At 37.4% G+C, this 26275-nt stretch overlaps 14 protein-coding genes and 1 non-coding gene across 15 annotated transcripts; 10 read left to right on the top strand and 5 right to left on the bottom strand.

Moving 5' to 3' along the window:
* Positions 1-314: 314 nt before the first annotated feature.
* On the bottom strand, positions 315-1244 carry CYT1 (ubiquinol--cytochrome-c reductase catalytic subunit CYT1; the record flags this gene model as incomplete). Its single annotated transcript, XM_056225704.1, has 1 exon — positions 315-1244. One exon carries the CDS (start codon positions 1242-1244, stop codon positions 315-317), a length of 930 nt encoding a protein of 309 aa, XP_056079496.1.
* Positions 1245-1930: 686 nt separating this feature from the next.
* Positions 1931-2590, top strand: YNG1 (Yng1p; the record flags this gene model as incomplete). Its single annotated transcript, XM_056225703.1, has 1 exon — positions 1931-2590. The coding sequence occupies one exon, from the start codon at positions 1931-1933 to the stop codon at positions 2588-2590; it is 660 nt and encodes a 219-aa protein (XP_056079495.1).
* A 219-nt stretch (positions 2591-2809) lies between these two features.
* On the bottom strand, positions 2810-3973 carry RPL3 (60S ribosomal protein uL3; the record flags this gene model as incomplete). The annotated part of the gene is made up of 1 exon (XM_056225702.1): positions 2810-3973. The coding sequence occupies one exon, from the start codon at positions 3971-3973 to the stop codon at positions 2810-2812; it is 1164 nt and encodes a 387-aa protein (XP_056079494.1).
* Positions 3974-5126: 1153 nt separating this feature from the next.
* Positions 5127-5927, top strand: SMKI15G2150 (uncharacterized protein; the record flags this gene model as incomplete). Its single annotated transcript, XM_056225701.1, has 1 exon — positions 5127-5927. One exon carries the CDS (start codon positions 5127-5129, stop codon positions 5925-5927), a length of 801 nt encoding a protein of 266 aa, XP_056079493.1.
* A 167-nt stretch (positions 5928-6094) lies between these two features.
* CKA2 (casein kinase 2 catalytic subunit CKA2) lies at positions 6095-7114 on the bottom strand (the record flags this gene model as incomplete). Its single annotated transcript, XM_056225700.1, has 1 exon — positions 6095-7114. One exon carries the CDS (start codon positions 7112-7114, stop codon positions 6095-6097), a length of 1020 nt encoding a protein of 339 aa, XP_056079492.1.
* Positions 7115-7485: 371 nt separating this feature from the next.
* Positions 7486-8259, top strand: SLD7 (Sld7p; the record flags this gene model as incomplete). Its single annotated transcript, XM_056225699.1, has 1 exon — positions 7486-8259. One exon carries the CDS (start codon positions 7486-7488, stop codon positions 8257-8259), a length of 774 nt encoding a protein of 257 aa, XP_056079491.1.
* Positions 8260-8388: 129 nt separating this feature from the next.
* Positions 8389-9741, top strand: LPL1 (putative hydrolase; the record flags this gene model as incomplete). Its single annotated transcript, XM_056225698.1, has 1 exon — positions 8389-9741. One exon carries the CDS (start codon positions 8389-8391, stop codon positions 9739-9741), a length of 1353 nt encoding a protein of 450 aa, XP_056079490.1.
* A 151-nt stretch (positions 9742-9892) lies between these two features.
* Positions 9893-9988, bottom strand: Smki_15.trna11K. The gene is made up of 2 exons: positions 9952-9988; positions 9893-9928 (listed from the first exon to the last, which is right to left on the bottom strand). It is a non-coding gene; the product is annotated as a tRNA-Lys (tRNA).
* A 2271-nt stretch (positions 9989-12259) lies between these two features.
* Positions 12260-14917, top strand: ASE1 (Ase1p; the record flags this gene model as incomplete). Its single annotated transcript, XM_056225695.1, has 1 exon — positions 12260-14917. One exon carries the CDS (start codon positions 12260-12262, stop codon positions 14915-14917), a length of 2658 nt encoding a protein of 885 aa, XP_056079489.1.
* Positions 14918-15187: 270 nt separating this feature from the next.
* SGT1 (co-chaperone SGT1) lies at positions 15188-16375 on the bottom strand (the record flags this gene model as incomplete). Its single annotated transcript, XM_056225694.1, has 1 exon — positions 15188-16375. The coding sequence occupies one exon, from the start codon at positions 16373-16375 to the stop codon at positions 15188-15190; it is 1188 nt and encodes a 395-aa protein (XP_056079488.1).
* A 567-nt stretch (positions 16376-16942) lies between these two features.
* On the top strand, positions 16943-18340 carry NOB1 (rRNA-binding endoribonuclease; the record flags this gene model as incomplete). The annotated part of the gene is made up of 1 exon (XM_056225693.1): positions 16943-18340. One exon carries the CDS (start codon positions 16943-16945, stop codon positions 18338-18340), a length of 1398 nt encoding a protein of 465 aa, XP_056079487.1.
* A 370-nt stretch (positions 18341-18710) lies between these two features.
* VHS3 (phosphopantothenoylcysteine decarboxylase complex subunit VHS3) lies at positions 18711-20672 on the top strand (the record flags this gene model as incomplete). The annotated part of the gene is made up of 1 exon (XM_056225692.1): positions 18711-20672. One exon carries the CDS (start codon positions 18711-18713, stop codon positions 20670-20672), a length of 1962 nt encoding a protein of 653 aa, XP_056079486.1.
* A 645-nt stretch (positions 20673-21317) lies between these two features.
* On the top strand, positions 21318-21770 carry TMC1 (Tmc1p; the record flags this gene model as incomplete). Its single annotated transcript, XM_056225691.1, has 1 exon — positions 21318-21770. One exon carries the CDS (start codon positions 21318-21320, stop codon positions 21768-21770), a length of 453 nt encoding a protein of 150 aa, XP_056079485.1.
* A 679-nt stretch (positions 21771-22449) lies between these two features.
* Positions 22450-23688, top strand: ETT1 (Ett1p; the record flags this gene model as incomplete). The annotated part of the gene is made up of 1 exon (XM_056225690.1): positions 22450-23688. The coding sequence occupies one exon, from the start codon at positions 22450-22452 to the stop codon at positions 23686-23688; it is 1239 nt and encodes a 412-aa protein (XP_056079484.1).
* Positions 23689-24789: 1101 nt separating this feature from the next.
* Positions 24790-25854, top strand: RSB1 (phospholipid-translocating ATPase RSB1; the record flags this gene model as incomplete). The annotated part of the gene is made up of 1 exon (XM_056225689.1): positions 24790-25854. One exon carries the CDS (start codon positions 24790-24792, stop codon positions 25852-25854), a length of 1065 nt encoding a protein of 354 aa, XP_056079483.1.
* Between the last annotated feature and the right edge of the window lie 421 nt (positions 25855-26275).

Raw genomic sequence — 26275 nt, 5'->3', positions numbered from 1 at the left:
TTTTCTTTTTTTAAAAATATTTTTACTCATGGTATTTCGCTTGCAGAAGTATCTCGTTACATGAAGGAAATACTATTGAAGAGTGAAGTTGATTACAAGCAGTTGAAAAATAAATAAGGTAAGGGAAGAAAAGAATGGGACCAGAGAGAGAAAAGGATGATGGGGCATTTATCTATCATCTTTTACCTTCTTTCTGAAAAACAATTCAGTGTGCTCTACTAATAATTCTTTCTTTATTTCTTTTATTATGTTTTTTTGTTTACTGTTTTTTTTTTCTGTCATTTAAATAATAGTGGTTTCCTCTCTTCCGTCAATTATTTTCTTGGTTTTGGTGGGTTGAAAACAAATTTTCTTGTTTTGATACCAGCCCATTTGAACTTCTTCACCCAGATAGACAGTAAGTACAAAGACGATAGGATTATTACTGTTTTCAAACCCAACCTCTTTCTTTCGTCGTGCTCAGGTTCGGCACACCAGTTTAAGAAAGTGGTAACGTCCTTTGCCATTTGGGATGTTGTTGCGGGAGTACCATCTTCATATTCGACCATGTCATCAAACAAGACTCTTGCCATGGCAATGGAACCACCTGGGAAGTAAGGGTTATAGTTGGAACCTGGTGGTAAGGCCACACCAGCAGGAGGGTCATCAGGATAACCAGTCAACAAAGAGAAAATGTAATCACAACCACCATGTCTAGCTTTGACAATCAAAGAAAGATCTGGTGGCAAAGCACCTTGGTTGGCAGCTCTTGCGGCCTGTTCGTTTGGATATGGACCAGGAATATAGTCCGACAATTTACCTGGTCTCTTTTTAGGGTTACCTTGTTCGTCAGGTTCGTCGTCGTATTCAAATTCTTCGGCCATGTTACGGACCTCTTCATTGGTATGAGAAACACCAACCAAAGTTCTCCAAGCCACCCTGTCAAGAGAATGGCAAGCAGCACAAACCTCGCGATAAACTTGGTAACCTCTTCTTATAGATGCGTGATCAAATGTTTCAAAAGGGCCGTTGTGGGACCAGGCGTATGCTGGAGCATGCAAGCCGTGTTCAGCTGCGGTCATAGCCTCGGCAGTTAGGGAATCTGCATATAGTAAAGTCGATGCGGTGATACCGGCAACAGCAACACCTGCTGTAACCAGTTTTTGAGTAAGCTTACTTTGTTTAGTAGCAGCACCTGTTGCAGTAGAGTAGAAACTTTTCGAAAGGGTCCTTTGAGCCCAACGTTTGGATAGATTCGAAAACATTGTCAAATTAGTTATAACTTCCGCTTCAGAAAAATGATAGATACTATAGCGTAATTAAAATGCAAAATTGTAATTGTTTATTCTTCAGAACTGATTCAAACTGGGCAATTGAAATGTCACAAATGTAGGAAAAATTCAATGGATGCTTTTTATCGAACCAGAAAAATACTGGAAAATATTCAGAAAATAGTGTTACACTAATATAGAATTTTGGATTCTTTTTTCTTCCTTATTCTTAATATTTGAAGATAAAGTACAAAAGTGTATAAATATTGTTCAACAAAGAAAGGTGTGAAACCGATGATTGATAAGAAAATGAAGGGCCTCTATCAAAAGCTTAGATCGTCTATGGATCCAGTTATATGTCTAACCTCGTTATTATTCAAATTGTTTATATACTAGAAAGAGCCCCCTTAGTATTTACGCAGGGTAAAGACGCTCGATGCTCTCCACCAACCAAATCCTCGCATTTCTTGCCCACCGGAAATACCGGCCGCCTATTGCCCAAAATCCGAGAAAAAAATTCGTGGTCACGTGTACCTCCGTCTTATTCCCGTTTCTCTGCTGGAATGTAAGATTGGCTCGTATTATAATCACAATAGCAGCTGAAATAGTCATATTGGCAATCGAATGCATGATGCGCTAGCACGTATTTTTTTGAAGGGATCGATTCTTTATCCGTAACAATGGAACATGTTGCCAATGATTATTCGGACTCGGATATCAGATATAGTTACCTCGGCACATTAGATCATTTACCATGTGAACTTATAAGGTCTTTACGGTTGATGCAAACTATCGACTTAATCAAAGATGAACGGGATGAACGTGATCTGGAAAAAGCTTCTAGAAACCTGTTGTCAGTAGCCAATTATATAGACGATTTAGTCGATGACCAGATTCGTTTCCTGAAAAAGCACAGGAAAGAATTGGAAGTACAGAAACTAGTAACAAAAACTTTCAATGCTTCGGTAGAAAATATCAAGTCGAAGTTGATGCTAGAAGAACCAAGAGCGCACAAAGAATCAAAGCTACTATTGAAGATCAACTTGAAAAAGGCTAAATCAAGAGAAAGGAAAGAAAGCATTACAAGCCCTGAAATTGGGATTACTCGGGAAGATGGAACAGAGAGTAATAATAATGGAGAAGAGATTTATTGCTTTTGCAGAAATGTATCTTATGGGTCTATGGTGGCTTGTGATAATTCAAACTGTCCTTTCGAGTGGTTTCACTACGGTTGTGTAGGTCTTAAGCAGGTTCCCAAGGGCAAGTGGTATTGTAGCGAAGATTGTAAGGAAATAGCGAGACAGAGTTCAAAAGTAAAACGGCAGAGAAAAAAAAAGTGAATAATTTTGAACGTAATTCTCATGTACCGACACGTGTGTATACGTACGTGTATAAGCTCTAAAATATTATAAACTGGTTACGGATCGTGACAAGGATAAAAATCTTAGTTTTTTGGGAAGATGAATTATTTCAAATTGTGATACGTAGTAAATACATAAAACTATTTTAAAAAAACTTAGAAAAATGAGAAGTGTCTAAAAAAATGCTTTAAAAACTTCTTATAAGTCCTTCTTCAAAGTACCCATGAAAGCATGCTTTTCAGCTGGAGTTTGGAATCTACCCTTACCGAACTTGGAGGCAGTGTCAATCCACTTCAAGTTGACTTCTTCCAAAGCCTTTCTGGAAGTGTTAGTGTACAATGACTTTCTCAAAGTAACAATTCTCTTTCTGTTACCTGGGATACAACCTTTAACCATGACGAAATCGTTCTTGATTTCACCGTAGTGAACAAAACCACCCATTGGGGTAATGGTCTTCTTGGTTCTGTCAAAGCTGGTAGCACCGTTGGCTTCGTCATCACCCTTACCGACTCTGTAAACCTTGTGGTTAATAGAAGTTCTGGAATGGTAACCTCTTTGACCAGCTCTGGCAACACTCCACATAACGTGGGCTGGATGCCAAGCACCAATACAGGCAACCTTTCTTAGACCTCTGTGAGTCTTTCTTGGTAATTTCTTGGTACCCCATCTGTGGGTAACACCTTCGAAACCGTGACCCTTGGTGACAGCAATAGCATCAATCATTTCGTTTTGTTCAAAGACACTGTCGACAGCAACAGTCTTTTCGAAATGTTCACGAGCCCAGTCAACCTTTTCAGAGACGGAACCACCGTTCAATTGGATTTCAGCCAAATGAGCCTTCTTTTGAGCCAATGGGGTCTTTCTGATTTGGGTGTGAACCAAAACTCTGACAACAGAAGCGTACTTCTTGATTCTAGCCAATTCTCTTTCGATACCAGCACCATCTTGAGCGTACTTAGCAGAGTACTTGGTGAAAGCCTTCTTCTTAGACTTGTACCAGTTTTTGTAGAATCTTCTCTTGACTTCGTCAGACAAATGTTCAGCCCAGACGGTGGTCAAAGATCTCAAACCTCTTGGAGTTTCGACGTAACCGACAACACCGACAACGACGACTGGTGGAGTGTCAACAACAGTGACAGCTTCAACAACTTCACGCTTGTGGAACTTAGAACCTGGTCTGTCCAAATCTCTGACAATGGTGGTCATACCAGCCTTGTAACCCAAGAAAGAGGTTAGAGCAACTGGCTTGGATCTGTCATCCTTTGGAAAGGCCTTAACTCTAGCTCTGATAGAGGCAGCTCTCTTTCTTGGCAAGAAACCTAAATGACCGTGACGTGGTGCTTCGTACTTTCTGTGAGACATGATTGATTGTTGTAGTAACTGTGTAGTTCTGTAAAGGACAAAAATATTTTAAGAGAACAACAAAAGGTGAGTTGTAAGAACGATTCCTCAAAAAATCGTATTTTATATATCTAGAGAAGATGAGAAAACAGATGAAAATTTTTTCCATGGACGACGGTTACTGAAAAAAAAATGCAAAAAAATGAAAAATCTGTGCGTCGCTTCCCGAAAAAAAAATAATTGACGACATCACTTTATACGCTATTTTCGTGCCGGTTAACCAAATTGTTAAAATCGCACCTTTTGGGCCTCGCACGAACTGAAGAGTAATTACACATAATGACGGCACATACACAGCATATTTCTCCGCGCTCTCCTACCTTACAAACCTGTCTCAACAGCGGTAATTCTCCTTTTTTTGTCTCTTATTGCCACTGTATCCAATTGACTGTTTGCACGATTCCTAAGGAGCAGTAAACTTTATACTATGACAGCTGGCTTGCGTGTAATGATAGGGCAACACTTGAACGCCTAAAAAATTTTCTACATATTTGTATATTCGCTTTTGGTGTGATAACATAAGTGGCTGATACGAGCGGCACTATCAAGAAGTGCTATCGATGCATTTGAAATGAAAGCAGTAAACCGAAGCAGATCGTCATCAATCTCGCTTGCTTTCGCCTTTCTACGTAATGACAGCTCACGCTACACTTAGAAAGAGAGGGAGAAAGAGGGCCGGAAAAACTTTCGTGGTAATACCAAAACACGTAGTATATCTGCGTCTTCAGAGGGTTCTGCGTGCATGGTCCCCACATGAGATCTCTTCCATTTTTTCTGTGCTCCGGATTTTCTCTCGGGCTCCGATTGACCGTCCGAATCTTATGTACTAGATAGAGAAAAGAGGCTAGAAAGAGATGTTTCTTTTTAAGGGGATGAAGGTACAGTGAAAAATGTCGGAAAAACAATGTAGGCTTTTAAAACTTCAGAAGATTCTCAAGCAGAGTTATCCCGCAAAAAAACTCTCATATCATCAAGGCGGGAGGTGGAGAATTGGAATTTGCCACAAGTATGATATATATTATAAGAATAAACTTGATATCTCATTGGCCTTCAATTCGACATCTATATAGATTGTAAAGTCTACAGAATACTGACAAAACTAGTGTGTTGGAAAATGACTAGTTTAGATGACACTGTACTGACAAAAAAAAATATAGCACTGTTGGATAACGCTACCAACTACGTCCGTCCCGCCATAGATTATTTTCATTTTATATTTGATTATGACAGCTTAGACGTCCCCATCACATGGCGCTTGTTGTTGAAAATGCGTAAGCATAAATTATTACGGTTACCTAGTTGTTCTCCTGAAAACGAGTTTGACTATAGCATATACATAGCTCGACTGCATAATTGCATGTGGAGGCGTTGGTCCATAAAGCATTTTAACTTGGAGGGCCTCGAAATCAATCCTTTACGTATAAATTGGAATAAAGAAACAGACATTACTGTTCTCTACGGACCCGATTTAGCCGGGTTACATGAAAGAGAGCAATCTAATTCCTTTCAGGAACAGAATAATAAGGAACAAGAAAACCAACTATCGAACATAGCCGAAGATGGGAGCTGTCCTTCACCGTTGGACAAAGAAGACGTGTTTCGTCTAGGCAGTAAACTGTCCCCACAGCGGTCAATAACATTCGACGATACCGTTCGAAGACGGGACATTGACAGACGTGGGAGATTCAACGAATCATGTGTTCTAATAAATGATTTAAACCAGTTTCAAGACTATTCCATTGTTTGGGACGAAAGTAGACATCGCTATCGTCGGCGAGCTATCTCAGATACCTACGATTATGCGCATTTTCAAACCGATGGCAGCCAAACACCTCGGAATGCCTCTCATGATAACATAATAAACCATCAAAACCTGCATAACATTACGGAAGGCTCTTATATCTATATAAAGTGATTCTCGTCGTATAATAATCTACATTCGTTTTTAAATATATTTTGCAATTTTAGTATTCGCATTAAGAGTTTTCTCCAAAATTACGGCTACTAAAGGGGAAATCCCATTCTTTTAATGAAAGAAAGTGATGGAAGAGAGATTACTTTGTTACGAGTAACGCCATCCAATTATTCAAATTTAGCTTTGAAAAACTTATGATCCATAGCTTCCTTGGCTGTTAATCTTTCTTGATGGTCATATCTTAACAAATTGTCGATCAAATCAACCACTTCAGGAACAGCTAATTTGGTCTCAGAAGTGATGTAATGAGTCCACGATTTTTTTGTAAAGTCTCTCATAATATTGTCATATTCGGATGGTAGATGCAACCCGTATTTACCCAAATAGCCTAATAGTTCCTTGGTTCCTAGTACCGTAGCAATCTTTACCAGTTGATCTGGGTTGGACGACCCCTTGAAAAATGGCTCCTTTTTGAAAACAATAGCCGCTAGCATACATCCTACTGACCATAAATCTAGAGAGTAGTCGTATTGGTTTAAGTTTACTAACAGTTCTGGTCCCTTGTGGTAACGCGAAGCAACACGGACGTTATAGTCTACACCTGGGTGATAAAACTCCGCCAGTCCCCAATCAATCAACCTCAATTTACGTTCCGTAGGGTCAATCATGACATTTTGAGGCTTCACGTCCCTATGCATTATGCCCATCGAATGGCAGTAATCTAAGGCGATCAATAATTGGGTGAAATAATACTGGATGTCTGAAAGTTTGAAAGTAGGATATAAAGTTCTAAAATCGACGTTTTTGACTTCCTCAAAAATTAAAGCAGGTATTTTGGAGTCAGCATCTTGTACTATATCATAAAGGCCTACAACATTGGGACCACCCGTTAAATTAGTAAGGATTTTTAATTCTCTATAAATTTTTTTCATTTTCACTGGTTTTAAAACCTTAATAACACATTTCTGGTTGTTTACAATACATCTACCACTGAAAACTTCGGAGTATTTCCCCCTTCCAATTTTATTGACAATCTCGTAATTCGAAATCTTACCCCAATCAATAGTCACCCCTTGTTCGTAATCCCAGTATTCTTGTGGTCTTTCCTCACAGGCATTTTTGTACACTCTAGCTACTGAGTAAACCCTGTTAGATTTCTGGTTTAATGTTGACGGAGGTAATGGCATTTTTGTTCGTTCTTTTTTTAGGTTCGTTGTTTCCTTTATTTCCTAGGACCTTACAGCTCTGTGATGTTCTTCTAATTACTTTTATTTTCTAGCAATCATAAAAACTCAAAAGAAAAACGTACGCCAATTACTTGCTGGTTGTGATCAAAAGATTGGCGCTACTTTATTCCTCTTTTCATTGCTTTCACCTAGATAAGATCGTTGGAAATTTTTCGATCGTCTGCTTGTTTTGCCAGATTCGGGCGAAGAACGGGCTACGCAAGGAAATTTTTCTTTTTGGGTATGCACTGAAAAAAGCTTGTTAATAACCAAGTAAAAATCTGTAAACTGTCTTGAAAGTGAATATTTTGTATGTATCTACCTGGATTTTGATGTCGCAGAAACTATGCACATTGAAGTTTACTCTCAGTAGAAAGCAGGGTGGTTTGATCATCAGGGATGTCCAGCTTTGGGGCAACATGACTTTGAGAAGAATATTAAATCCAGAGTGGAGCGGACACTTTATTCAATACGTAGATATGGGAAAACTGCCTTTCTGGATCCGCTCCAAATATATGAACACATATAGATGTTATAGTACCAGTGGAACCACGCAGGCTTATTTCAAGTCAAAATTAAGGAATGCGAATCGAGGCATTGTCATAGAATTGTTTGACAAGATCGATCAGCAGTCAAAGGAGCCAACATACCTCATTATATTTCGAAAGAACACAGAATTAAACTGCCTTCAAGTTGATTTAACTATTAAGCACGAACTTGACGCCCAGGTTTCTAAGTTGAAGCAAGAAATTGGAAAAACAAGGGCGTCAGTATCAAAAGAGGGTAGCATTGATATAATAATACGACAGGCACAACAGAGGAAGATTGGAACGAAAACTAAAGTATATCGCAATGTCCATATTAACGACAAACGCCTTCACTTTAATGAGACCTTGTCTAAGCTAATTTTAGGTGGCCTCCGGCTTCGAGGTATTCTCAATGTCGTTCCTGACTTTCAAAAGCTATACAAAATAACATTCGATGCAGCTGAATTCGCGCACAGAGATGAATTGAAGCGCATTTCGATGGGTTCTGGCGAAGAGATCTCCTTCGAGTCATTGCAGGAAACAGTGGAAACTTTGCTAAAGTTATTTACCAAATCATGATTAACGGAGTTTTTCAGTGTTTAAGATCAAATTGAGAAAACAAAGATAATATAAAAGGGTGGCAACTCTGGATTATAATAATTTTTAAAATTTTGGTGCAATCAGTAGGGTTATCAAGGAAAGCGTCAAATGTCTTCAAATAAACACCTTTTTGTGTTGATTCACGGGCTATGGGGCAATTACACTCATATGGAGTCTATGAGAACAATTCTTTCCGCTACATTGAAGAAGGAAGATATTAAAGATGACATGATATACTTTTTACCCAAAGAGAACGCCATGTTCAAGACTTTTGATGGTATCGAAATCATTGGGTACAGGACACTGATTGAAGTTTGTGAATTTATTCGGGACTATAAAGACGGAAAAGTTACTAAAATAAGCGTAATGGGATATTCACAAGGTGGTTTGGTGGCCCGATTTATGATTGGTAAGATGTTGACTGAGTTTAAGGAATTATTCGAGGATATTGAGCCACAGTTGTTTATTACAATAGCAACACCACACTTGGGGGTAGAGTTTTACAATCCTATGGGCATAGCATATAAAAATGTGCTGTATGGTGCATTGAGGGCCCTTGGTTCTACTATTTTGGGTAAGAGTGGAAGAGAAATGTTCATCAAAAATTCTAGTAACGATATATTGGTGAAACTGAGTCAGGGCGAGTATCTTGAAGCACTCTCGCTATTCAAGTGGAGGGTAGCCTTCGCGAATGTTAAAAATGATCGTACGGTAGCCTTTTACACAGCATTTATCACAGATTGTGATCCATTTATAGATTTCGACAATAAATTGAAATACACCTTCGAAGAAAAAATCCCGGGATCTGATTATAGAGGTGTATTACCAAGAATTGTTGACCTGAATGCTTTAAACATCAACTTCCATGCTCCCATTAAACCAATCAAAAGTTATAAAAAGTGGGGACGCACCATTCTTTTGATATTAGCTGCAACATTTCTGATTTTCCCGATAGCCCTGGTCATGAATGGACTAGGAACCGCTTATAGTTATGTTGTTACTTGTAAGTATCGTAAGATGCTTTCGAATGGCCTGCTTCATAATGAGGTTAGGGGAAAACTAGGACTGACGGAGCAAATAAAGGGCTATGTTACAGATGCCTATGGTTCTATTATTAATTCGGCTTTGGACATGGATGAAAATTATGAGGCAAGTAACACAAGCCTCGTAAACGAAGAAGAGCTCCCCTGGAAGGAATTCATCCAAAAGTATTCCACTATAAATGATGGTGTCTGGAAATCCAATTTTAAAAAGTTACCTTTTGATGAGAATCGAAAAACCATCCTAAATAATTTGAATAGGTTGAAATGGATTAGAGTTCCAATTTACATCAAGGCCGTCAATGCACATGGCGTGATTGTGGCTCGTAGAGGACTAGATGAGAATACAGCAGCTACTGGTATAGCATGTGTGGAATTTACGGGGCAATTATTAGCATATTTGATGCAAAAGACCAATTAAACTCTCAATTGATAGAAGGTTTATATATATAAATACACGTAAGAATAAATGTCTCGTCTCGATCAATTATTGCCACTATAAGTACTAAAAAAGAAATTCATAGACTTAGAATAATTAAATTTGAAAGAGCTATGATGAGAGACAAAAAGAACTCCTCATAGGGGGCTCGAACCCCTGACATTTCGGTATCCTTGCTTAAGCAAAAGCGCTTAAAAGCCGAACGCTCTACCAACTGAGCTAACAAGGACGAGTTCTTCGAAGAGAATCATTTGGCACACTACCTTATTAACGACAATTGAAACTTTGATCTGAACTTAAACTTGTTCTTCCATATCTATTGTTGATAATGTTGGAATAAGTGATTACTACTATACACCTATTCGTATAAATTGGATTAAGTTATTGCAACTATACGTCTTCGTATAAATTGAAGTAGAAAAATTCTAATAATAGAATTTACTGCAGTAATGAGATAAAGATCTATTAATTGTCCAGAACTTAGTATATAAGAAGATGAGTTAACACTAAATTCTTATCATCAACACTCTGATTTATGTCTGAACCTTTTTGTTTAATATAACCAATCAGCGTGTGTTTTATATACCTCTCTTATATAGATTAAGAACAAGTCGTTCTTTCTTAAGTCATATAAGAGAGGTATATAAAACTGTTGGAATGAAAACCAACTATCGTCTATCAACTAGTAGTCATACTACTAGTACATTATCATATACGGTGTTAGAATGTTGTAACATAAATCAACTATCATCTACTAACTAGTAGTCATACTACTAGTATATTATCATATACGGTGTTAGAAGATGACGCAAATGATGAGATATAGTCATCTAAATTAGTGGAAGCTGAAACGCAAGGATTGATAATGTAATAGGACAATGATGACAACATATAAAATGACAATAAAAGCATATACAGAATTATGTAGAATTACGAGTTCCATTTATTGGATTCCTATATTCTTGAGGAGAACTTCTAGTAAATTCTATATACCAGATAATATTGCCTTTATCAACAATGAAATCCCAACAACCATCTTAAAATTCACCCACTTCTCAATATTAAACCCAATGGTTCAGACATAATTCAGAACATTGATGATAGGGTTTTGGTGATAACTCATCTTCTTATATACTAAGTTCTGGACAATTAATAGATCTTTATCTTATTAGTGCAGGAAATTCTATTATTAGAACTTGTCTACTCCAATTAAATTGGTATCACCATAAGAATGTTTGTATTCATTTACCCAACATTATTAGTATCATGTTAAAGAATGTCCGTTATCACCTACTTCAATCTATACGAATAAATGTATAGTTCTAATCACTTATTCCAACATAATATTATGCTAGTAACATAGTTGCTAGTCAATAGATGATAGTCTGTTCTTATTCCAACACACGCCAACAAAAGTAACGATCAAAACCAACATATATAAGTAGTAGTATACAACGAAACCAGTTCAAAATCAGATACATTGAAATAGGATAATATTTAATTTAATAGGTTCTTTAAATGCAACATTTAATAAAATACATATTTTATTAAATTGTATAGAAATAGGATAAAAAGGGTAAATTTTGGTAAGCTCATTTTGAGAACTATGGGATGTCTGTGTTGGGATGAGAATAAACCATTCTCTATCCATTCGTAACACAATTAGGAGTCAATAGACGAGAGGTAAATCTTGTTCCGACACCTTTATCATTTTTAGTTTTGTAGAGGTTTGCGATGGTGCAAAGTATATTCTATTAAGGGCTTCATCGACACCAGGAGGTACCTCGACAACATATAAAATGACAATGAAAGTATTCACAGAATTATGTAGAATTACGGAATTCATTTATTGGGTTTCTATATACCTGATAAAAACTTCTGTTATATTCTATATACCTAAAAATAGCGTCTTTTTCAATGATGGAACCCCAACAATTGTCCCAAAATTTACTCATATCTTAAATACGATATTGTGATGAGTTTTCTCTTAATTTTTATATTTTGTTACAACAATGAAACCACAAGAAAGAATGAAGCTTTTAATAAGTAAATAAAAGAGAAAATATTAGAAGGTGGATAAAAGAACGCTATTGGAAGACTAGTTCTATTTTATTAAGAGTGCATTTTAAAATATCATTTGTGAAAATAGCCAATTATTAATAGAGCATATTTAAATGTCATTTTTCATTTTTCTTATTACTGAATAACCGCCCAAATGATTCGTATAATATGATTTTAATTGCTCATCTTGTCTTTCCCAATGTGGTAAAATGTAAATAAGATTTAAAAACTTTATGAGGAAACAAATACAAAAATAATAATGAAGTCGTGGGTCAGATTTTTACAGAACAATAGCAAAAATACGAATTAGCAGCTATTAACAACAATAAATATTATAAGAACTAATTGGATTATTTTAGTAGTCTATTTTATTATTAGACAAAACATCCTGGCATTGGAATTCAAAGCTTACATTTGGATTTCTACTTTTGATGTTGAAATGGAGACAGCAACTTCTTCCCCTTTGTCTACTCAATCGAGAAGTAATAGCGAAAATTCTGGATCTACTACGATTATACCGCATATGAACCCCTCCTTGGCAACACCGTTAACTGTATCAACTGTAGTGCATCATTCAAATTCTAAAGAATTTATGAAGTTAACTCCAGTTCATATTAGAGATTTTGGCTCTCCTTTGAAAAAAGTGTCCACTAATCACCATTTTTTGGATTCAGAAAATGGCAAATGTAACACGATGGATAATATGTATAAGGAAAATTTCAATCTCATTTCAAAGGAGTTGGAAAAACTGCTGGAGAACCTTAATGTAATATATCAAAATATTGGATACTCTAACACGGAAATTATCAACAAGGAAAAACAAATATTCACCACTATATCTGATTCTATTAAACAATTTTTTGAGCATGCCGACGAAGAATTAAAAAGACTATCTGCAGAAAATGGAGTGGAACAAGATATTTTAAATAATATTCTGGAGAGGATAAATGACCCAAGTGGCATAAAAACCATCCCTGATTTATACATTAGAAATGCTATTCTATTACAAGAGAGTAAAACTGTACCTCAATCACCTAAAAAGCCACTTTCCTTATTAAGCAAAAAAGCAGCATTAGATACTGCGAAAAGCTTCGTCTTAAAGAGCTTTTTACCCCAACTTCATAACTATTTGAAGTCTTTAATTACTTTAAAACAACTCATACAGTCTGTAAAAGAAGATCTTCCAGGATTGACAGAAGCGGATATTGAGGCTATCACTGCATTTCCCGAATTAGACATATTAACAGCATATTTGACTCAAATAGAAAATAGCAAAGACAATATTGACTTGTCCATGAAATTTATCATAGATAATAAAATGTATATTTTACAAGGATCCGCATTTAAAACCATTAACAAAGAATCTGTGGAACACATGAATGAGGTCATAAAAATTTACAAGGCAGAATACGAGCAGAGGTTCAAAAGCATACTCAGAAAAAAGAATACTATTTTATCCATATCTGAACAACTTGAAACTCCCCTCTCACCATTAATTAACGAAAATTTTGAACAAGATTTGAGATCATACGGAGAAGGGAAAAACCTCACTTCTGAAGTACCAGAGTTTCACCCAGTAGACAGAGAAAGAATATGCAAGATTGATACTGCATTAGAAAAGATACAAGCTATCCACAATGAGAGAGAAAATAAGAAAAAAATCTTGATGGAACAATGCAAAAAACTTTGGACAAGACTAAAAATTCCTCAGGAATACACCAAAACGTTCATGCGCAATAACTCAGACTTATCTATCGAGACCTTGGATAGAATATCTAACGAGCTATCACGACTTGAAGTAATGAAAAAAAAATTAATCAAGAAACTTATATCAGACTCTTGGGACAAAATTAAGGAATTGTGGGACACACTACAATATTCAGAAGCAAGCCGGTCTAAATTCATCATTCTATTTGATGAACTAAGAAGAAATGCAACAACTTTACAGGATGATGAGCTTTTGCTAGAAACTTGCGAAAGCCAACTGAAAAAACTGGGGGACAGACTGATAATTTATAAACCAATCCTGAAACTAATATCAGACTTTGAATCCTTACAAAAAGATCAAGAATTTTTGGAAAGAAGCTCGAAAGACTCTTCTAGACTTCTTTCAAGAAATTCTCACAAGATTTTACTAACTGAAGAGAAAATGAGGAAGAGGATAACAAGACACTTTCCTCGCGTCATCAATGATTTAAGACTTAAATTGGAAGAGGCCGATGGATTATTCGATCAACCATTTTTGCATAAGGGTAGGCCACTTTCAGAAGCGATTGACATCCAGCAACAAGAGATAGAAGCAAAGTATCCAAGATGCAGAGTTAGAATGCAGAGATCAAAAAAAGGAACAAGTAAGGTGTGTAAGGAAAACAAAGTGACAAAAAAATCTTTCAAGGACACTCAAAGTTCTATCAGGGCACCGATTAGCCTATATTTAAGTGATTTTAACATGACTCATAAAACGCCCTCAAAAAGTTCGGCGAAGAACTTACCCAAGAATGGAACATCTCGAGAGAATTCGCTTACTCGACATATGCAAGGAACAACGAGGTTGTCCAGTCCTAAAAGAAGAGATACAAGGTTACTACCGCCCACAGTAATATCCAGAAATTCCAAAAGGAATATAGAGACGCATACTTTGAACAAAGACAGGCCATCCGATTTTTCATCTTCACCCATGCTAAACTATACACAAAGCGGATATCCAGTGAAACCACGCCAATTGTTCCCAATCCCACTGAATAAAGTAGGGACAAAGGGTAGCCATATTCCTCAATTAAACAAAGAAAAAGCTTTAGAGCTTGTTAAAAGGTCGGCTTCCAGCATTGATAAAGAGAATATACGGAGCCCGGAACGGAAAAGTACATTAGAGCATTACACACAAAAACTGAACAGTCCCTATAAAGAGCCTGAACACAGCGTATACAAACTTTCCATGTCACCAGAAGGTAAATTTCAATTAAACATTCAACAGAAAGATCTTGAGAGTGGATTCGATGATACCAGTATGATGGAAGATGAAAATGATAAGGATTTTATCACATGGAAAAACGAGCAAGTATCAAAATTGAACAGCTTCTCTTTTACGGATATCTAAATTTCTCAAAAGTGCAATTTTTACTTTTACGGATTCTTTACTTTTTGTGGGTTTTTAACGTTTCTTCCTGGGCTTCACTATATTATTTCTCTCTTTCTTTACTACTTCCATTACCAATAGTCTGGATAAATATGGACATAATACAATTTGTAATATTCAATATAATCACATAAGCATTCAAAGTAAATACTCAGGTTGGCTAGCCCAAAATGTATCATTATTTCCATTTAAACTACATAAATAATAGTTATGTAGATATGTACCAATTATTCACCAATGTTTAGGTTCCATACCTTCTGGTGGTGAAATTTTGACTGTCCCTTTAGATACGTCTTCCCAGTCTGTACTCAATGAAGTACCGTTGCTTTCTATAAAGGACTTCATCATAGCTCTTTTAGTGTCTGGATCCGCTCCAGCGTAGAGCTTTTGAAAGAAACTATCAGCAGATCCTGCTTCTTCATCGGCTTCTTCATCAATATCAAGTTTAGACCAGTCTATTTTTTTTTTAGAAGATGAAGGATAGGATAATCTCTCTTTTGAGGATGTCTCCGTCGATGAAGCACATATCGGAGAGTACAAATTTTCGTTCATATTTGATGAACTTGAATAGTCCCTCACATTATCTCCTTCTAAAATCTTCCATTGCAGGTTATCAACTTTGTTCAAGGTGATTTCAATTTTCTTTGGGAAAATATTCAAGAAAACTCCTTCTGAGTGTACCTCGTGTGAAAGTCTAGTATTGTACTGAAATTCAGAAACGGTGTTCGGTACTCTATATGATATCGATAAAGTTCTTCTATCTTTTGGAGAAATATCTACATTAACTTCTTCCTTAGATTGGGGAAGATTAGCGGTAAATAAGGATATGGTTACAGAGGTGCTAGATTGGTACCAGTCAACTTTTAATTTAGTAGTTTCATGAGAACCGGTTTCACTTTTAGAGGAGAGAAGGGTGCTATGGGGAGTAGTATTGTCTCTTTTGTCTTCAGTACTTTTCACTGGTGAAAGTGTATGTTTGGCAGTTGAATCTTTTTGTTTCTTACTTCTTTTATTTAACTTTGCCTCTAAACGAGTTTCCCATAAAGGCAGAGTATCATCAGCATAGCCAAGTTTTTTGGCTTCCTTGAAGTAACATTGCGCTTGCTCGTAATCCTTAATATTGAAGAAGTGAACAAAATAACGGAAATTAGCAAGAGCAATTTTCGATCGATCACCTCTATTCTCAGCCGTTGTCAAAGCATTGCCTAGGAGTTCCTTTGCGTTTTCCATAGTTACTTCGCTATGCCAATCAGAAAACCCAAAAAATAGTTTCTCGAGGCATGCTGCCTTGTATATGAGAGCCGTAAAGTTCGTGGGAGAGTCTTTGAGAATTTCATCGTAAATACGAAGAGCCTTCAGTGGCTCCTTATCATCATATAAGGTTTTGTAGGCAGTTTTTAAATCTTTCTCAATTGGCATTTTTTTCTTGGTTTCTTTGAAATAACTAACTATTCAGCTTTAAAAGGGCTTTTGCTAGCACTTTTTCATGTAAGTTACGCTCCATTGTTAAAAGATGGGTAGTAGAGTTTACACTCTCTTGATGCCTAACACCTTGAAATGCTCACACATAACTCGTATAGAGTGATTAAAATAACAGTATATAAGCAATCGACGAAAAGGCGTGCAAGAATGCATTTTTGCATATTATTCAAGTAATGAATAAGCACAACTGCTTTAGTATACATGTTGTATAGTTTTACTTTTTCAAAATTACTCGAATTGATCACGCTTAACAAAAATTCGAGAGGTAAGTATCTTTAAAATTCAAAAAACCCGGACATTCCATAACGTAAGGTCAAATTTTTCCGATGAGCTTTGTTTAGTCTTCGCAAATTTTATCTAACGAAAAGATGTCTACATGAAAGGACAGTACTACTTAGTGAAGTAAATTCTAGACGTAGAAGTTGTTTAACAGTTCCATATAACATCCAGGAGATTGTGATCATAATTTAGCGTTTGCACAAAAACTCTCTGAAACAACAAAGTATGACCGAAAACCAGAGAGCACATGTAAGAGCCTTGGTGTTAGATGCGACCCCATTAATTACGCAATCGTACACACATTATCAGAATTATGCTCAGTCTTTCTACACTACCCCCACGGTGTTTCAGGAAATCAAAGATGCTCAAGCAAGGAAGAACCTTGAGATTTGGCAAAGTCTCGGAACTTTAAAATTGATACACCCAAATGAAAGTTCGATAGCCAAGGTCAGTACCTTCGCCAAATTGACTGGTGACTACTCCGTACTGAGTGCTAATGATTTGCATATTCTTGCCTTGACGTACGAACTAGAAGTAAAATTAAATAATGGCGATTGGAGGCTAAGGAAAAAGCCAGGTGATGCATTATTAGACGTACCCAAAACTGGCGATGATACAGATGGCAATGATAAGCTCACAGAAAGTAAAAAGGAGGAGAAATCTGAAAACATTCCAAAGAAAAAGAGCAAGAGAAGAGGTGGAAAAAAACAAAGGGCAAAAAGAGAGGCAAGAGAAACTGAGGGTTTATCATTGCTTGAAAGTAAGGATGATATAAACCCTAAGCTAAACAGTAAAATAGGAGAGAATGTTGAAGAGACTGGAACCAAAGAACCAAATTCCAACAGTTCTGAGATAAAGGAATCATCTGACTTAAATGAAGAATTCGAGGATGCTGATGATGATGGTGATTGGATCACCCCCGATAACTTAACGGAAGCGATAATCAAGGATAGCGGTGAAGATACAACTGGTTCGCTGGGTGTAGAAGCATCCGAAGAGGAACGCCATGTTGCATTGAATCAACCAGAGAATCAAGTAGCATTGGCAACTGGTGATTTTGCCGTTCAAAATGTAGCATTGCAGATGAATTTAAATCTAATGAACTTTATGTCAGGTTTAAAGATCAAGCGAATTCGTAATTATATGCTAAGATGCCACGCTTGCTTTAAAGTATTTCCTCTTCCAAAAGATGGTAGGCCAAAACACTTTTGTTCCTCGTGCGGTGGACAAGGTACCTTATTAAGATGCGCCGTTTCTGTTGACTCACGCACGGGACTGATTACACCGCATTTAAAGTCCAATTTTCAGTGGAACAATAGAGGAAATAGATACTCTGTAGCCAGCCCCCTATCTAAGAATTCGCAGAAAAGGTACGGTAAAAAGGGACACGTGCATTCGAAACCTCAAGAAAATGTAATTCTCAGAGAAGACCAAAAAGAGTACGAAAAAGTGATAAAGCAAGAAGATTGGACAAGAAGGCACAACGAAAAGATTCTAAACAATTGGATCGGTGGTGGTTCTGCGGATAATTATATTTCTCCTTTTGCAATTACTGGCTTGAAGCAGCACAACATCCGCGTTGGCAAGGGGAGGTATGTCAATAGTTCCAAAAGAAGAAGCTAGTTTTTTTTTTCCATAATTATCTTTGTAGTATGTACTAATTCGAAAATGCACTTTTTCATTTTTTTTTTCACGTGGTTTTTCAATGACGTTTTACCCAAACAGTGTGTCATGTGAGCTTTTTCGCCCTTTAAACTTTTGGCTGGAGAGTTCAAAAGACCGAAAAGGTAGAGAACGTTTTACTGCTTTGTATGGCCTCCCCTTATGAGGTGAATGCAGTTCAAGCGTTTTGTAGAGGTTCGTTTTAAGGACTTTCTAATTAGAGTCGATACTTGATTACTAACAAAAGGATAGCCTCTTAAAAGAATACTTAAGTTTAAAAAAGAGAGACGGGAAGGAGAAATACGAGACATAGCAGTAGTGAAATAAGGTAATGACAAACAAATCCAGTTTGAAAAATGATAGCAAAGATTTCTCCCCGAATTCTTTGCCTGGAGCTGAGCAAGCTAAGATAGGTCCATCAGTTGTGCCTGATACGACTTCTACGGGACCCTTTTCTTCTATTTCAAGTCTTGATACTCCTGTAATAAGGAAATCAACTAGTCCTACTGGTTCCCAAACCAAATCAATTATGAATGCTAGTGGAACTTCCGGCGCAGTTGTAAGTAATACACCAGAACCAGGCTTAAAACGGATACCAACCGTTACGTTCAGTGATCCAAAGTTGGGAAGTCCTAGGCCGGATGTAGAGCAGGCCCTACCTAGCCAAGTGACCAGACAACCCAGTGGAAGGAAAGGAACTACTGTACAGGTTGCATCAGAAAGCAATGATCAAGGACGAAACTTAAAGGACATAAATACAAAGACAGTAAAAGATGGCGATGCTTCTGCCTCCTCTTTTTCCACTCCCACCTCTATCCTTTCTAATACTGATATGGGGAATAATATATCTAGTCTGCTGGCTAAGAAGTTGAGTCTTGGCGGTGTAACTGATTCTATTTTAAGCTCCGACAATAGTTCCGATAGCCCCAAAAAAGACCATCCACATTTTTACGTCGAAGATCCTTTGCATACTCCATCAGTTAGGTCAAGATCTAACAGTACCAGTCCTCGCCCATCTATAGTAATGAACACTTTCAACCCTATTAACATTGAGCGTGAGGGCTCCATATCAAAGATTGGGGAGCCCACCTTGTTAGAGTCGGTATTAGAGGAAGCAATGTCCCCTAATGCAGTTTTGAATCCCTTGAAGAGGGAAAATGTTATAACTAACATGGATCCAAGGCTTCCCCAAGATGATGGTAAACTGCATGTGCTCTTCGGGGCAAGCGGCTCTTTATCTGTTTTTAAACTTAAACATATGATCAGGAAATTAGAAGAAATTTACGGAAGAGATAAAATAAGCATTCAAGTCATATTAACAAACTCGGCAACCAAATTTTTTGCGATGAAGTATATGAGAAAAAATAAAAAACAACATCATAGCAACGATAATTCTTTCAACAACACCGATCCCAATGCAAGAAATATTATTGGTAACAAAAAGAATACCGCTCCGCGTGAAAAGTTCAGTATATCGAAGACGCCTTCAAACTCAGCGGCTCCTTCCTTGACCAACACAAAAAGTGAGGAAGAAACTCAAAAAAGATCTGCTGTTGGATTCCATTCAGCATTTACTGGTGGCCGCACGTTTAGCAACCCTTCAAATACTGTTTCACAGCATCCTCAAATTGAGCTGCCAGCGCATATACAATTTTGGACAGACCAAGACGAATGGGATGTATGGCAACAACGGACTGACCCTGTATTACATATAGAACTACGTCGTTGGGCGGACATACTAGTCGTCGCTCCATTGACCGCTAATACATTGGCCAAAATTGCCCTTGGTTTATGCGATAACCTTTTGACAAGCGTAATAAGAGCATGGAATCCAACGTTCCCTATATTCCTGGCGCCTTCCATGGGTAGCGGCACATTCAATTCCATAATGACCAAGAAACATTTTAGGATCATTCAAGAAGAGATGCCTTGGGTAACAGTGTTCAAACCATCTGAGAAAGTTATGGGCATAAATGGTGATATTGGGCTAAGTGGGATGATGGATGCGAATGAGATCGTTGGCAAGATAGTGGTGAAACTTGGCGGCTACCCTGATGTTTCCGCAGGGAAGGAAGAGGAAGAAAATAACTATGACGAAGATGACAACAAGAAGAAAAATACATATGACAATAATGAAGATGGGGATAATGATAAAGACGAGGAGGATGAAGATGAAGATTATGACGATGATGACGATGATGATGATGATGACGAAGATGACGAAGATGACGAAGATGACGAAGATGACGACGAAGACGAAGATGATGACGATCAAGGAAACGAAAAAGGATGATAAAAAGGCACTACAACGATCTTAAGTAGCATTAGTTCCTTTAACCTAAACTTTGAACCATATATATATATTTTTTTACATAGAATATTTTTGCATCAATTTCTAATGACTGGAAGAATGCGCTAAACAATGCATGCGGAACTTCTCACCTATTTGCAAAGGGGGCTATCATGTTCCATTGCCAGCGCTTATTACGCGAGAAGAGGTTCTACGGAATGCGTCGTCACTATCGGATGTTGACTCAGGCAAAGTGTGTGGTTCAAATCCGATTCAACCTTACCAGCTTATCGCAAAGCGGGTGAGATCAAATGCTCCACAGCTCTGCGCTTCGTTTCACCTTTCTGTTTCTGCGAACTTCGGCCCTGTCAGGGAAAAAAAGAAAGAAGGGGGCGGTGGCAAAGACTGCATCGGCTCAGAAGCAAAGTTGATATAAAAGGGAAATACTTGCCACCGGTGTCTTGGACTTTCCACCAGGAGTTGTTCCCGCCCTTTTTATCTTAATGATAAGCATATTTAATATACAGTCTTAGACAAGAAGACCAAAACAGTCTACCTGCAAACAGTTAATTACTCAGCTTTACTCATTAATTTCTTGAGTGAAGCACAAAACTCTATTAAAACAATCAAAAGAACAGAAAACTAAAGATGTCTGATATAAACGAAATGGAAATTCCATCCAGAGCGGATGAAATCAGACAAGTCACTCCAAAGGATCCTATGCATGAAATCGAGGATAAGAGCACGTATCATGCTAAGATAAAGAAGTCTGATTCTGGGACCGTTCCGGGTGCTATACCGTTGAATTCTAGATCTTCTAGTAATTCTAGCGTCACATCTACGGGTCAGAGCAGTAGGCGAGTGACCAAGAAAACATCAAAAAAGAAGAAGAAGAACGCTTGCTATTTTGATACGTGTTCAAGTGCGGCCTCAAAGTTCATAGGTGACTGTAATTTTTGCAAGGGCCACTTTTGTTCGAAACACAGACTAATGGAAAACCATGCTTGCAATGGTTTAACAAGCTGCAAAGAACAATTACATCAAAGGAACGCTGATAAATTAGAAGCAGAACAAACCAAGGCTCCAAAAATACAAATTTAAGTTTGTATCACAACTACATCACACACACATCTAATTCACTGGGAACTGCATTGTAACGTCTAATCGGCAATGACGTTACACAAGGGAAAAAAACGCTTTTGATGCATCTCTCTACAAAACGACATGTATAGATTACTTTAGTGGTCTCTTTTAATATCTCCTTTTTTCTCTTTTAATTCATCAAGAGAGGCCCTTCAATGTAACCACTTATACTTAAATAACGTATAACTAATAGTAATAACCAAGAAGTGGTGCTTTATCTTTGAAACGCCTAACGCAACAATCTGTTCGCCTTTCTTACCTTCCTCATATTTTTTCTATCTTGTGTGTCTTCACAAGATGCAAGAAGAAAAAACTCTCGTTCTTTATGTTTACGATTCATATTGAAGCGTCTCGCAATCCAAATATAAACAAACAAAAACTGGAGTAACCTTAACCATTTTTTTTCCTTTTCCGTGAAATGTTAGTGTTAAAACACTTTCCCGCATATATCGTTTCGAGGCCGAAAGAGGTAAGAAAAAAGTACGAGAAAAAGGAATTATTTTTCGTCATCCTGAAATGTTGCATGCATTGAAAAATTTCAATATAAACTAGATTGAATAGTAGAACAATTGTAGGCACCCAAAATAAAAGAAACTAAAGAAGTAAGACGAGCGACTAAGAAAAAAATTGTATAGAGATGGCTAAGAGACCCTTAGGTTTAGGTAAACAGAATAGAGAAAAGAAGAGAAAGGTGGAAAGTGGTGAAAAAAAGATTGATGGACCTACCAAAGAATCTACCCCGGTGAGAAGTCAAATGAGCGTCGAGCTTGATGATGATGCTGATTTGGATGACGAGTTGGCTCAGTTGAAAGGATTGTGGTCTAAATATTTCAATTCTGATAGGGATGACGAGTATGTCTTGAACGGTATTGTCCACGAGTGTGACAGATTATTGCGTCTTGCCGAGGAAAATGAGGAGATTAAGAAAACTTTGAACGATATCTTTCATGGTATATATGCCCTAGCTTTATCTGAATTGACTATTTTCAAAGCGGGTGATGAGGAAGCCACTGAAGAAAAGAGAAGAAGAGAGGTATCCTTATTTTTTGAGAGTGCTATTGAAAGAATCGAATTGGGCCTTTCACATTTCCCCGAATCCCAATTCCTGAAATTAGTTTTGGCAAAGATAATTTTTCAAAGAATCCCGTTGGAGTATATTTCCAACCTAAATTTGAAAACAAAGGATAAAACATTGAATCTTGCAGAGCAATTTGAACATGGCAAGAAGCATTTCTCAATTTACGAAACTGACACAGAATTAACATTCGAAGTTCTACAGATGGTAAATGACTTATTGGATATTGTAGAAAATTTTGGTCGTGAACAGTCTATACAAGAAGGCATAGATAGCGATAATGAGGAGGAAGAGGAGCTCATCGATGTTGAATTAGAACCAGAACATCCTATATATCCTTTACAGCAATCACTGGAGGACAACTATGAGTGGCTAAGAAATCATTTTGACAAGTTGCTTGACAGTATGAGCACCGATATGCAAGTATATCCATCCGTAGCCAACACCATAGGTGAATTATACTTAAAAAAGGCTGAAGAACCAAGTAAAATTTTCTTAAGTTTACAATACGACAATGACGATTCTAAAAAGGCCAGTGACGAAGCAGCCAAAAACGCTCAAAATGCGGCTTTGAAACATACTAGGAAGGCATTGGAGTATTTGGAAAAGGCCAAATTGGAAGATGATCCAGACACCTGGGTCCAAGTCGCTGAAGCATACATTGACCTAGGTAACTTGCTTGATAATGAAAGCACTGAACAAGAAAATGCTTACAAGACCGCCGAAAAGATCTTAGATAAAGCCAACAAGGCTTCCCATGGTAAATTCCAAGATGTCCTTGACAATTTCTTACAAAAATGAGCGTATCAACACTTCTTCACGTTTTTACCGGGTGTCCTTGAGTTAAGTTTAATACACCCTAATATTTATCATTCGTTTTTGTTATGTAGATTTATAGAAAAGTTGAAAAAAAATTGTGGTTATTCTAAGCATAGAACAATACAACCAATATTATTATTATGAGTAACAACACTTTCGGTTTGCTTTTAACTTTTTTGTACTCAGCCTCGTCATCTCATAGAGTGTTGCGCATTAATGACTTCAGCGCAACCAACTACCAATTTTTTTAGAGGGTGATCTAAAGGAATGGTATTAACCACTTATATCCGCGGAAGCGTTCGTGCTCCGTTGCATTTTCCTTTCGGACTTCTCTCGGCTCACTTCCATGGAAAGATCTGGACTCCGTCGGCACCCTGTTCATCTATACAATTTGCGCAGAACTGCAGTACAGCTATAGTGAGTGATACGCCAGGGTCTACTGGAAAACGACATTGTTCACTAATTGGAGCAGTTTTAATACTTATCATTACCGCCAATAGATCGCACTTTTTGCAAGACCATGTCCAGTGTTGCACGGCCATGGCACTAGGGTTCTGTCGCCCCCCTAGTTGTACGTAAGCATTCCCCGTAGTTTATCCGCAAATGTACTTTTTCCCGCTATCTCGCTCTCTAAAAGGGAATAGGTATGATTTTGATCGGTTGTACCCACGGAGCTCTAATTTGCGCTGTTTATTTTCTGTGGTTGTGCCTTCCATTCCGGCCAAAAGAGTTTATAAGATGAGCAGACACTATATAAGGTTCACTATTTGTAGTCAACCCCAGAATTAAATGGAAAAAAGGGCTTTCTCCTTATGCTTGCCCTACCTGAGTGGTTCCTTCTTTCAAAAGTAGACTCATAATCTAAATCTTTTACATAATCTCAGGTTATCCACTCGTTCAGACAGTAGCATACTTGAGGCGTAACTATTTACTGCTGGTTGTTCTAGAAAAGATTTCTCACAAGCTTTCTTTTCGGTTCTTAAAGTCGAAAAATTCAAGATGTCCAACGCCACAAATGATACGCTAGTCAGTATTCTTCCACAGCTTGAGGCAGCGGCTGACAGCAATTCCCTTTATAGTGGTATGGTACCGAACCTTCGTTTCAACGTTACGATGATCGTTATTTGGGGTATTCTACTTACGATACATGTTGTACAATTACTGATGCGTCAGTACTGGTTTTCAGTGGCCTTTATATGCACCAGTATCTTGGAAGTGCTTGGATTCATAGGGAGGACATGGTCGCACTCTAACGTTGATAATATGGACGCTTTCCTATTGAACATGATTTGTTTGACTATTGCACCAGTTTTTACAATGGGTGGTATCTATTATCAACTTGCAAAGCTTATAGAGGTGTACGGTCACAGATTCTCGTTATTGCCCTCTCCAATGGCGTATTCTTTTATTTTCATTTGTTCCGATATCATATCGTTGGTGGTCCAAGCTGTGGGTGGTGGTCTTTGTGGTGTCGCGGTCACAGATGGAACTTCCACGACAACCGGTAATCACGTTTTCATTGCTGGGTTGGCCATTCAAGTGGCATCAATGGCTATCTTTATTTTTTTGTGGTGTCACTTCCTTTTCCGTATCTATATTTCGGTAAGATGGGAACATGTAAATGCTAAACCTGTTTCATTGAGTCTTTTAAAGATACCTCAAACAGAAATTGATTATCTATACAGGGAAAAGTACCAGTTTTTGAGAATCGAACCTGAACGTTGGGTTTTTCATTACTTTAATCTAGCAGTGACGGCGGCGGTGCTGACCATCTTCACTCGTTGCTGTTATCGTTTAGCGGAACTAGTTGTCGGTTGGGATGGCTATCTGATCACGCACGAATGGTACTTTATTATCCTGGATGCATTAATGATGGCAATTGCTACTGTCACTTTGACGATTTTCCATCCTGGATTTGCATTTAAAGGTAGAAACACTTCGATTCCAATCACACCTGGCCACGTCGATCCTGAGACTCTACCGCATGCTGACGATATCGAAGACATTTTAGACACTTCTGACTCAAAGCAGTTTGATATTGAAAAGGAAGAACTTCAGGCAAGCATGAAGTATCCAATTAGCACTTTCAAGCAACTCATGTCTAAAATGACAAAACTATTCTCATCTAAAAGCAAAGAAAAAGTTTAGCGATACCCAAAACTTTTGAATACTAATCTAATAGTTTATCTGCATTCTTCAAAATAATCCTTTTTTCTTCATTTTCTCAATGGTGTTCATTTTATTTCCCCTCCTTTTCAAAGAGAACGAGTAGCATTTACTTTTTTATATTTTCAACATCATAATAAGTAGATTTTTAGTTCATAAATACTTTTCTTCTTTCCATACTCCAATTAACCTTCGATGTCATACATGCTTTCTATTCTGTTTTAGTAACATCGTATAATTTTCCTCGTATACTGTTTTGTTGCCTCAGTTTAACGTAGATCACTGATTTGACTTTTCTTCCAATTTTTAGGGAACGACTTAAATTAAAGAAAAAAATCAGCCCGTGCTGATACTAAGGACTAAAAAGGCATTATTAACAAAATTTGTGAAAATTTGCGACAAT

The sequence above is a fragment of the Saccharomyces mikatae genome (assembly GCF_947241705.1).
Source record: "Saccharomyces mikatae IFO 1815 strain IFO1815 genome assembly, chromosome: 15".
NCBI classification, from domain to species: Eukaryota; Fungi; Ascomycota; class Saccharomycetes; order Saccharomycetales; family Saccharomycetaceae; genus Saccharomyces; species Saccharomyces mikatae.
This window is presented reverse-complemented; position numbering and strand designations above follow the sequence as displayed.